We start from the raw sequence: 12,202 nt of genomic DNA, 5'->3' as shown, positions 1-12,202 counted from the left end.
AAATCTGAGGCCAGATAGGGACTGGAAAAAAAAAAAAACACAGGGAGAACACAAAGAAAGGGGACACAAACAACAACCAACCCCCGTCAAAGAGGAGGTTATAAATGACCTTAGTCGCATTAGTGATGAGAAATAAAAATGTCGGCTACTAAAGAGTCGCGACCTGGTGTCTGCAGACACAGGCAGACCTCAGTTCAGAGCTGCAACCTCATGGCACCCTGGGGCTAAACTGCACAGCTTTATTCAAGGGGGTGGGATGGACGGTCCCTACATGGTGTTCACAAAAACCGGACAGTGGGGTGTCACATTTCACAACAGTGCTTATTTATAGGTAACCAGTTTCGATTTTGTCCACCAATAGAGGAGATAGGTGGAGTTGCGTGAAGTGGCAGAAAGTGCGAGGTTCCCACTTGACTTTGATTTGAGGACATTTGGACATAATTTTTTTTCCCCCCCAAAAGAATCTCTGCTATTTTGATACCACAAGGTATTTGTCAGTTATTTATAAGTGTGTGCCATTATTTCCAAACGCATTATACTGTAGTGTTTGAGCCTGTAGAGCGGGGAGACTGCAATCTGCCTACAAAACAGGCATACGTGGCAGACAGCGTGTGTGTGTGTGTGTGTGTGTGTGTCGGAGCATGGAAATGTCACAGCCAAAACTACCACAGGAGGAAATGTACAGAGAAACCAGCGGGACTGATGATTTGGTCGAAGTTTGCAAAATCTGAATATACCCGATGCTCTGATAGTAAATCTTGTGTCAAAGTAGATGAACTATTTCAACTTTTCCTTCATCCACTTGGCAACGTGACTATTTGAAGTTATCCCTTTTTTTTAAATCGCAAATGAGCACAGCCATGAACACAAATGGTAAAAAAAAAAAAAAAAAAAAGACATGGGTCTCATTTGCGCCGTTGGCTGCATGTTTATCTGGCATCATAAATATACCTGCTGGAAAATAAAATCTCACTTTATGTTTATCCCGCGTCCGCAGCTCCTCATGTCTGCGTTTGTGAGCGCCGCCGTGCGTAAAAGCTGGAAATAATTATTGAGTTGATCTGTGTTCTGTCAACAGCACTCCCGACACCTTCATAACAACATTACACAAGCGGTGGAAAGTACATTTGCTTGAGTACAAATACAATTTTGTGGTTACAGTACTTTGCTTGATTATTTCCTTTTTCTGCTGCTTTGTATTTACATACCGGGGGGGATTTTTTTTTTTTACTTTTAACTCCCTTATAATCTGTTTGCTCTGGTTACCAGTTTCTTTGAATATGAAAATTATACACGCAAAATTGAGATTAGTTGATGTATTGCTTTACGTGGAACTATTCATCAGTATATAAAGTGATTGAAATTAGCTCCACCGCAACAATTGTGCCCACACAGTAGTCGATAACAATACTCCAGTGATATGTCATCATCATGGCTAAAAAAATGATGTGACATTTTATAACTTTTTGTGTAATCAGAAAAACGGCAGATTTCTAGATAATAAAGGATGCAGCCTCCTCTGGTCCGTTTCCTGCGGCCCCTGAACGCATCCTATTGTATTGCGTCACACGGAAGAAACAAACCCCTTACTACGCCAATAGGAAGCGAGGACACACGGGCGGCTGCGTTCAACGGATGTGCGCTTGTTTTCATATCTTTTTTTTTTTTTTTTTTAAATAGAGATTAATGTCGGTCTCAAAGCATCAGGCATGTTCTGTTTAATTTGACAAACAGAAACGGAAGAAAAAAAAAAAAAAAACTTCGCTCACGACCTGGTCGACAACGCTGTGACGGTTGAAACCGCCGCCGCACGTGCTCGTCGCCCCCCCTCTCCCGAAGAAGAAACGATTGTTTCCGAAATCTCCGGTTGTTTCCGAAATCTCCGGTTGTTTCCTCCGTCTCTTCTCCCTGAGGACAGTTACCGTCGTTCAGGTCAGTGTGGTTTGTGAGAAGCGTCCGTGCTGCGTGTGTTTACCGTGAATACAGACTGAGAGAGGACGGCTCCGCTGCGCTGTGCCACGTTGTAGCTCAGTGGTTTGTTTAACTTGGCAGAAGGCGCCAAGAAGTTAACGTTGTTTGTCACGGCCGTAGATGAGATGAGGATTTTCGTGCCCTCAGTAATATAAAGTATGTTAGGAGACGTGCTTGTTGGACACATCTAGTCTAATCGGGGGTTGTTTTATACCTGGGTTATCAGGTGAATACAATTCATGTAATTGACCACCTGGTGGAGTAGCAGTGTGCTTGTATGGACATTTAGATGCCTGTTTATCAGTCTTTCCTAACTAAAGCCTACTTAGTGTAATGCATTGGCCCTTGCTAGCCTTGAGTCCCACTCTCATTGATGTAAATAGGATGGACAGCTCCTTATCCTTCTTACCTGTAATTGTAAATCTTACAATATCATTTTCATATTCATGCCTGAAAGAATCTTGCAATACGATTAAAGTGGAAATGGTATGGCCATTTCTTAACCTTATGTTAGTTGAACTTGTCGTCTATCCGCCTCACTCCATCAATGGCACAGGGGTCAAATTGGGCCTGAGCCCGTTGGAGTCGAGCTCCGTTTCCTTCAAAACAGCATCCCAAATAATAGACATACATTTTAATCAACAACCTTCTAACACAATTCATGCAAACATATGAAAACTTTCTGAAGATAGGTTTTAGTTTCAGCAAGGTGTGCCTAACACACACACACACTGCCATAGAGCATTACACAGACTTGCATTCGTTTCCTTGAGAGTAACCCTAACTCTTGCACTAACCTTAACCCCTGAGCCAAAGATCAGCTTTTTCCGTGTTTGGGACTTGGTCTGAAATATGCCCCCCAAAGGTAGCCTATGACAGGAATACACACATCTTTAACGTGAATCCACGAGACAGAATCCTTGCACTGCAGTGTCAGTGCACCAACCCTGAAACAACTGTTCAAGCTGCATAAAAGTCCTCATAAATCTGTTTTTAAAAATCTTTACTGAAGCCGGGTAGTTTGATCTTTCTTTTTTCCTTTCCTTTTGTCCCCTCCTGTCTTAGATGGAGAAGGAGCCCCTGCCAACTGAAGATGACAAGACAGAGGTCAATGGCTATGCCGGTGAGGAGAGCCAGCAGGCCTTGTCTGAGCCTGCAGCTCGAGCAGGATGGAACAGTAAAATAGAGTACTTTCTGGCTCAGGTCGGATTCAGCGTTGGGCTCGGCAACGTCTGGAGGTTTCCATATTTGTGCCATCAGAATGGAGGAGGTGAGTACCTATTATTGTCATCCATGAGAGGAGACCTATCAATAAAGTGCTTAATCGTGCACGTCCATGCATTAACTACCAACTGTTTGCCTGCAAATCTGAACAGCGCACCATTTAACATATTGCACGTAGATGTATAGTCTATCTGTAAACAACACTAAGCACTGATGCTTTGAAGTCTGATGTGCCAACATCTGGTTTACATTTGTAACCAGAGGAAACAATGTAAACTCTAAGAAAAATAGAGACTCAATCTGGTTTCAGCATTTTTTTACATTTATGAAAAGCCTAAAGTGCTCTACTTGTCTTATTTACCCTGCAGCATGAATAAGACATATCTTCAATAGAATATCGTATTACACAGAGCAGTAATCAAAACGGTTAAATATTCTGCTTGTGTGGGATTAAAAATCAGACAAGTATATGCTTGTCTTTCACGTCATTTCTTTTCAGAGTATCAAATTTATTTGCTAAATGAATGCCGGTCATCTCTTCTCCTCAGGAGCTTTTCTCCTCCTGTACATACTGCTCATGCTGGTTGTGGGCATTCCTTTGTTCTTCCTGGAGCTGGCAGCTGGTCAGGCCATACGGCAAGGCAGCATCGGAGTGTGGAGGTACATTTCCCCCAGGCTCGCAGGGATTGGCTACTCCAGTTGTGTGGTAAGATAATAATTGCTATATGACTGACCCATCTACTGAGACAATTAAATAGTTCAGTATGTAGTGTTGCAGGCATTCCAGGTGCTTCCAGGTGCCAGGTACTTTTGAGTTGTACACTTCTGCTTCAGGCAGAATGTTCCTTTTTTTGCCAGAACACCTTTGCCGTCATCTAGAAGTGCACCATGCTTGTGCTGTATGTGTAGAGCAAAGGGTTGTCCCTGGTAATGGTATATTTATCCAGTTAATAAAATGTTTGGACAGAGCTATTTTGTGTTGAGGTGATGGTGAAAATATATGTGATAAAGCAAAGTAGGGCTGGATGTGGGCACTGGTCTACTGATTTTGTTTTGATTCACAAAGTCCAGAATCAATTCTTGATGATTCAGTTACATTAGATAAATACCATTGTTGCATAAAGTGTTTAAAATTTGCCCAAGAATTCAAATTTATTCTACATTCAACATGCAACGAACACTGTTGTTGTTCTTGAATATAAAATTGTGAGAGAAGCACTTGCTCTAATTGTCCAACTTTTTTGACATTTCCATAGCCACTCTTGACAAAATTTTCTTGTCTTGTTCACAAATGTCTTCAGGTATGTTTCTTTGTGGCTCTGTACTACAATGTGATCCTTGCCTGGAGTCTTTTCTATCTTGGAAACTCATTCCAGTACCCTCTACCTTGGAACCAGTGTCCAGAACAGGGGAATGTAACAGGTAAACACTCAGCATAAAGGTTCAACACTGACAAGACACGAGCAGTTATAACATTGGAAAGTATTGCCTGTGTGTTACATGTAAGACTACTAAATGATTGGCTTTTTTTTTCTTTTTACAACAGTAAAAGAATGTGAAAAGAGCTCCCCCACATCGTATTTCTGGTACCGCAAAGCTTTGGATATCACAGACTCAATTGATGACACAGGCTCTTTCAACCCTTACATCGTCTGCTGTCTTCTGGCGGCCTGGACCATCGTGTGCCTTGGAATGTTCAAGGGCATCAAGACTTCTGTCAAGGTAACTGTGTGATCTGTTGTGTCACCTGGCTTTACAACTTGTTGATTTTAATATCAAGGGAAGCTGTGCCATAAAAGTTGTATTTTTTGTTAATGTTTAACAGCTCTCAGACATTTCAGTAGAGTTGTGATTATCAGGAGCTTTAAACACTGGAACCACTGGACTGACGTGTTTTTTTTTTTCAGTTAAGTACTAGATGAGTTACTACTACACACCTCACAGTTTTAAATGACTGATTGGCATAAGTCTGTGTGTCTGGACTGTGAAATACATGTGGATCTTGGAGGGGTTCATATATTTGCAGGACAAACTTTTGTGTTGTATGTTTAATTGTTTTGCTTACTTAAGAAAATATAAATTGTGTTAAATTTTTGCACAGCACACTGGTAATATGTTAGACTGAATATTAAATAACAAAAATGTGAAGAGAAGCCCTTGATTTGCCATGCTGAAAATCACTGACTTACTGACAAAATTGCATATCTTCCTACGTTGTTGGGATATTCTCAGTTTGGTCAAATCCCATTCATGTGTTGGGCTTTCAGGGTTACTGTGGGTGATGGAATCTCTGGAATGTGTGGCTTAAGTGTAGACCGACTAAGTTATACAGTATAATGAACAGCACAGCATTTGGGACAAAGTTTCCCAACCTTCTGTCAAGATGACATTAGTATTCAGGTTTACTAGACAAATTTAAAAAATGCTCACTTAAAGGATTTAATCCTTGGTAGAGCAAACATAGAAGTGGAAATCATGATTTACTGAATTTTATAGTAAAGTTAACATCTAAGGAGAGGCCTAATCCCACTCAAGGCTGACATCAGGTGTTTCAGGCAATTACAGACTTAAGCTCCTGGCTTTTCGATTACTAGGGCCATATGTTCAGTATGTAACAAGCAGCAGGCTTACATTTAAGATACGATGAAACCGTTGTTATCTCTGTGGGGAAAATGGGTTGTTGCAGCAGCAAAATTAAAAGGATTCAGCAGGGAACTAACTAAAAGACAGTTTACATGAACATATTGAATGTATATAAGAAATTTAAGTCTGGACCACAGCTTGTTAACAAGAAAAATAAAAATTTGCATAAATGAGCATATTTACTCCAGTTATAATAATATGAGTGACTTCAGGAGAGTTGTACCTTTTTTATTTTTAATGCAAAGCACCTGTGTGCTCAGCCAAAACCAAATAATTGACTTCCTCTGGTAATGCTGTTTGAATTTACTTGTCAATGTGAATGTTTCTTTCTCACTTCCTAGGTGATGTATTTCTCCTCCATCTTCCCTTATGTTGTTCTGTTCTGCTTCCTTGTCCGAGGACTCATGCTGGATGGGGCCTTGGAGGGAATCGCCTACATGTTCTACCCCAAGGTATCCACAGACAAAATGTCTGATTGAGTGTAAAGAAGTTAGGCAAATGTGAATATTCCCCTGGTTCACCTCTTGTTCCCTTGGTACATTTCTAGCTGGAAATTTGGGCAGACTTGCAGGTGTGGCGGCAGGCAGCCACACAAGTTTTCTTTGCCCTGGGACTTGGCTTTGGCTCCATTATTGCCTACTCATCCTATAATCCCAAAAACAACAACTGCCACCGTGATGCCTTCACTGTCTCTGCTATAAACTTCCTCACATCTGTGCTGGCCACTCTGGTGGTGTTTGCTGTGCTCGGCTTCCGTGCCAAAGGCAAAGTCATGGACTGTGTAGTCAGGTATGTTTTAATGATGAGATAATTCTGTGTGTTTGTCATGGACAGTGTCTCAACCTCTGTTTTTGATATAACTATGGTTAACTGTGCATGGATTTTCAAATAAGAAATTGATTGGCTTATGTGCTATCTCAAGATGGCAGTTGGCAATATGAGTCACATAATAACGTGAATTGTAGCTAGATCACACAACGCAGCAGCGAGGCTTGAGAAGAGGGTTAGATCATGCATATATGAAGTTCTTTGGAGGAGATTTCAAAATACTGTGATTATAATGTCTTCTGATATAGCCTAAAAATATCACAATATTACTTACAGGGCATGTCTCCCAGCCCTAGTTGTAAGTATCTGATGACATTTTTACACAACATGAGGGACTAATATATCTTATTGAATATCTATGTTTCTGATTGTATATTCTTTTGTTTTGTTCTTAGTAATATAAAGGAACTATCAAAGCAGTTTCACAGCGGCCATGTGGATGCAAACCTGATGCCAAGCTTCAACTACACTGTTCCCAGTTCTGTGCATCTAGAGGACTACAGGGCCTGGTTTAAACAGTTTGGAAATGATGTCCCTGGCAATTTAACAGACTGTGACCCAGAACAAGAAATGCAGAAGGTAAAGACTGACTTTTTGGATTACTGTCAATAAAAACTAACCAATGTTTTTTTTGTGCTGTGCATATAAACTAAAGATGTCACTATTGTTTGTGTTCAGGGTGTGGAGGGCACAGGCCTAGCTTTTATTGCCTTCACAGAGGCCATGTCACTCCTGCCTGGCAGCCCTTTCTGGTCAGCACTCTTTTTCCTCATGTTGCTCAACTTGGGACTCAGCACCATGTTTGGCACTATGGAGGGCATCCTCGCCCCCCTCACTGACCGCTTCAAAACTCTGGCCAACAACAAGACCAAACTCACAAGTAAACACTCGTTCCATCTGTTTTACCTTTGGCATAAGTTTTTCTTTATCCATGCAAACCTCAACATCACCTTACTGACATGACTGAAGGCACTACAAAATCATGATTCTGTAATTCAGTAATTAGACAGTAATAACATAAACACTGTCTATCAATATGTCAGTCAATTTTATGTTGCCCAGTAATTGCTATTGAACAGTTTGGTCTTACCTCACTACCCTGTAGAGATGGGTACCGAAACCCAGTATTAAACAGGCCCTGATGCTAAATTATTGAGATCGATAAGCTCTGACATTATTGGTTCTGCTCTCAGTACATGAGAAATTAAGAAAATAGATTCCCTATTTATTATTAGCACATAAGTTATCTCACCAACTCTGTTTCTGATTAAGACATTCGTCTATGATGCATCTTTGCTATATGCAAAGCAGAAGAGAGCTCTCTGTCTCTCAGAGCCAGTGCAACAAGTCTTTTACAGTTAACAAAATTACATTGACCTGGGTTAATTATTAAAAGTAACCATTAGTGATCTTTTCAAAACATTGCTGTTGCAGTTTGCTACTCAAGAATGTTAATTTATATACAATACATAAAAATAACAAAAAAAAACCTGAGAGAGTACTGTTGAAGTACCAGATCCATAATCAGTATTGATAAGATTAGTTGTACTGCTAACATTTTAACGTTAACAATCCATACTACCCTGTTGATTGATGTTCATTTTGCCCTGAAAGGTCAGTGTCTTGTCACATGTCATTGAGCTGACACTAAACAGGATCTCCCCCCCAGTCCAACAATCCATCAGCTGATTGTATTGATTGATATTATTTAGTAAATTTACCTGCTAAGTGATTGAGGAAAAACCTAAACAATTGTGTATTGCCTCTTTTAAAGAAGTTTTATTTTGTCCTTACATGTCGGTTCTGTTTCAGTTTTCAGCTGCATCATTGGCTTCCTGATTGGCCTGCTCTTCAGCCAGCGCTGTGGAAACTACTTTGTGATGATGTTCGATGATTACTCTGCCACACTGCCCCTCATTATTGTGGTGGTTTTTGAGACCTTCAGTGTGTCTTGGCTGTATGGAGCAGATAGGTGAGGTCTATTTTCAGACTGTGGCTAATTGACTTGTAAATTTAAACTAATCAGTTTAGTTGACTCAGACTCTAAAAGTTTATGACTCTTTGTTTCTGAAGGTTCCTTGATGATATTGAGGGAATGCTTGGCTGGCGCCCCAGCGTGATGTACAAGTACCTGTGGAAATACATTTGCCTGCTCGCTATGCTGGGGTTGCTGGGAGCCACCGCCATTCGCATGTTCATCACACGACCCACTTATATGGCATGGAACCAGGGGACGGTATGGAGAATTATATTACATAAACCCTTGGGGAAAAACAGCTAATAGAAATCCACATCTAATTCCTCAAAGAATTAATTAATGATGGATTTCTCTCAGTTCAGATTGAATATGCAGAGCAGAGTAGTTATAAGTTGTGGTTGTTTAAGTTCTTGAGTGATTAATTTGTTTGTATATTTTTCAGGCCTCTGAGGAGCACCTGGAGTACCCTGGCTGGGCTCTGGCTGTTCTGGCTATACTGATCATATTTGCCATGATGCCTGTCCCAGTGGCCTTGGTCCATGCTTTTCTGCAGGAAAGGACAAAGCAAACATCCAGAGATACAGAGATTGGTCAGTACAGCATGGTTAGCACAGATGACAAGTGCGATACTCCCATGACTGACGTGACAGAACTGGACCAAAGGAACGGGACCTCTGCTTCCTTTTCCTAAACACGGGACTTGTGATATTACAGTGTGGGAAATTACCTGCAGCACCCAGTCAAAATTTCAGTGGGCCATTTTGAAGGACAATTTAATTCCTTCAAGCCCCTTTCAGTGCAGATATGGCACAGAGAGCGATTGCAGTACATAACAAAAGATTCATTTTTTAATATTTAAAAACTTTTTAATACTTAAATTAAGTCCAAACATGTCTATGTGATATTACTTTTTCAAAAAATTATATTGTTCCAACAAGTCGACCAACTTTTGAAAACTGTAATATAGAAAATATGAGACAAATAACTTATTGCCATATGATAACTTAAAGGTACAATTTTCAACAACTGCTGTTTTTTAGAGTTGTTGTCCAAATAAGCAAAAATAATGCTTTAGTTTTCGGTATAAGCCATGGACGTCACATAAACACATCCCTACATTTTTAGTTTTGTATAAACAGTTCACTTGTCCATTTATCTAGAATAATGACCTTTTTACCTTTTATAAAAGCACTCTTGTTTGAGATGCACCTCATCATGTCCAGAATTTCCAAAAAAAATTAGGTTTTCCTTTTGACTCAGCATATCTTTTTCCCAACAGTTGTCTCATTTAAAATGAGATTGTCAGTTATGATTTAAGTTGAGTTAGAAAGAAAAAGGTCAGCTTGAATTAAAATGGGACAGTTATAGCATCCCTGTGACTGTGTGTAAGGCAGCGATACGTACAGGCCTCGTGGCACTGACAGCTACAGCTGTCATTGATGTTACTTAAGTGCAGGAATAATCAGGAAGACCAGAGAGTGAGGGGAAGATTGTGTTAAAGGAAGTACGCATTATACTTTTTTGCCACATATTTGCCTCAAAGCTACAGTTACTACATTTACTACTATTGCTAAAAGGTTTGTGAGACTGTTAGACCAGGAAAGAGGTAATTCAGGTATGTTGAAATGAAGTACAGCTATTATGTACAGTGTAAATGCTGTTTACAACACAGAAGCCATCTAACAATGTTTACAGCTCAACACAACTGAGTCCTGAGTCATTGGCGATTCTACAGTCTAAGGTTATACTATATGTATGTGGGTGAACTAGCCACACATTTCACACTACACATGTTTGTGAACATTCTCTGTTCAAACCAGCTTGAAATCCAACAGATGATGTGCAGTATCTGAGTATTAAGTTTCTGGCTTTGTTTTACAGTGAATGTCATTTTAACATCATTGTTGTCTTCTTATTGGCAAAAGTATAAAGTTAGACTCTTAAAATGTAAGTATTTCTATCATTCTGTCATCCATTTCTGTGATATCAAACATCAGTAACAAAAGAAATCATAAACACTTCAGCATTAGAAAGAATACAGGAACAAGGACTGTTGCTAACCTGCAGCCTGATTTCTTTTGTGTTTGCAGAACCAGTTGGTCAAGGGACAGCATGGTACAAACACTGAGGGAAAAGTCAAAGTTGTAATGTAAATATGTATATAGTTCATGAGAAAACTCTTCAAGAACAGATGTTATAGAAATTTGTATATCAATTTGTACATCAGCTTGTACATCACATTTGCATGAAGTTTGTTTTGTTTTTTTAAGCTTGGGTTTAGGAGGAAACTGGGTGCATGTTTATTTTAAAGGGCTACACAAAGTCACTGACCAGACAATGTACTCCTTTACCTAAGATGTAACTACAACTACATGTCATGTAATTAAGGTGATGATTTTGGAAAACAATTTTGTACACTTAGTCCTTGATCGTCAATATCTTCTGTTCGTAGTAGCCATTTTTCTGAAGATTGGTTTTTTTTATATTCTCAGTGGGTTACCATCAAAATGAACTGACCTTATGAACTTGAATGCTGTTGAATGTAACAATTCTAAGTGCCTTCAGATTGAATGAGGCTGATGGAACAAAATGTTAAAAGCATTCCAGCATATATTTATATATATATATATATATATATATATATATATATATATATATATATATATATATATTTAAAAAAACATTTCTTTTGGCAGATTCATTTTCCAACTGTGTATGTAGTTTGTCTATATAAAATGAATTTTTAAGAAAATGTAATATAATGCCACTTCTATGTAATATATTGCCATTCTTTTATTAAAAAAGTAGAGCACAATATTGTTGTTTAAATAATCCTTTGTGTTTGAAATGCAGCTTAAACTTGTACTTGCCCCGAGGTTTGTCTGAGAGCCTTGACCTGACTTATTAAATAGTTTCCATGATGTACATTTTTAGAAAAAAGAATACTAAATTCACATCAAAATTGTTTTGCAAGTATGGAGTGAAGAGTTTTACAAAGAAAATACTTAGGTAATACTTTGTGTTGTAAAAACAAGTGAATTCACAACTGCAGGAACTGTAGTAACGCACTGTAGATGTTTCACTTTTGAAATGAGGCTGGCTGATGATTATAGTTTCAGTTCAGTGTTTTGAATAAAAGGAAAGTTACACAAAGTGTTGATGTCACTACTGATGATTTGTTAAAGCAAGTGCAAATGAGTTTAAAGTGTATGTGGCAACTGGGATGAGAGGCAGGAAATGTATCCACATGTATGAGGCCAACTTCACCTCTTTCATTGGTGTCGAGAAGCAACAAATAACTCAAATCAGCTCAGACTGGTGTTTTCTTTCCCTTACCCAGTCAACGCTTACTGAACGTTTACTTATACACATTCACTTTGGAAATGACACTTTTCTAGTGTTTCTTACAGAGTGTCTCAATTGAAGCATTTGGTAGTTCCACCAATTACCTAAAAGCCCAGATACACTGGCAGTTCTTTGACAAGTGAAGAGCGTTTTTACAGTCATGTTCCCCACCAAAACACACTCCCATCACCTGCTGTGCACTGCCGCCCATCT

General features: G+C 39.2%; 1 protein-coding gene across 4 annotated transcripts; it reads left to right on the top strand.

Moving 5' to 3' along the window:
• Window positions 1-345: 345 nt before the first annotated feature.
• Window positions 346-11,459, top strand: LOC139608655 (sodium-dependent neutral amino acid transporter B(0)AT2-like). Of its 4 annotated transcripts, none has more exons than XR_011685070.1 (13): window positions 1,700-1,932; window positions 3,037-3,241; window positions 3,744-3,901; window positions 4,497-4,617; window positions 4,742-4,917; window positions 6,180-6,290; window positions 6,386-6,627; window positions 7,062-7,245; window positions 7,345-7,546; window positions 8,479-8,638; window positions 8,740-8,902; window positions 9,087-9,981; window positions 10,096-11,459. XR_011685070.1 is itself a non-coding variant. In XM_071462620.1 (13 exons), the coding sequence occupies exons 2-13, from the start codon at window positions 3,037-3,039 to the stop codon at window positions 10,770-10,772; spliced, it is 1,908 nt and encodes a 635-aa protein (XP_071318721.1). In that variant the 5' UTR covers window positions 1,700-1,932; the 3' UTR covers window positions 10,773-11,459. The 4 variants fall into 4 exon arrangements, 3 of the variants coding, with proteins under 3 accessions (XP_071318720.1, XP_071318721.1, XP_071318719.1); XM_071462620.1 differs by having other exon boundaries at window positions 9,087-9,234; window positions 10,735-11,459; XM_071462619.1 differs by lacking the exon at window positions 1,700-1,932 and adding an exon at window positions 346-487 and having other exon boundaries at window positions 9,087-11,459.
• Window positions 11,460-12,202: the final 743 nt, after the last annotated feature.

The sequence above is a fragment of the Trachinotus anak genome, unplaced genomic scaffold (assembly GCF_046630095.1).
Source record: "Trachinotus anak isolate AG129_WGS33_773 ecotype Australia unplaced genomic scaffold, CSIRO_AGI_Tana_v1 ptg000025l, whole genome shotgun sequence".
NCBI classification, from domain to species: domain Eukaryota; kingdom Metazoa; phylum Chordata; class Actinopteri; order Carangiformes; family Carangidae; genus Trachinotus; species Trachinotus anak.
The sequence above is the reverse complement of the archived record's forward strand: the minus strand, read 5'-3'. Positions and strand labels throughout refer to the sequence as shown.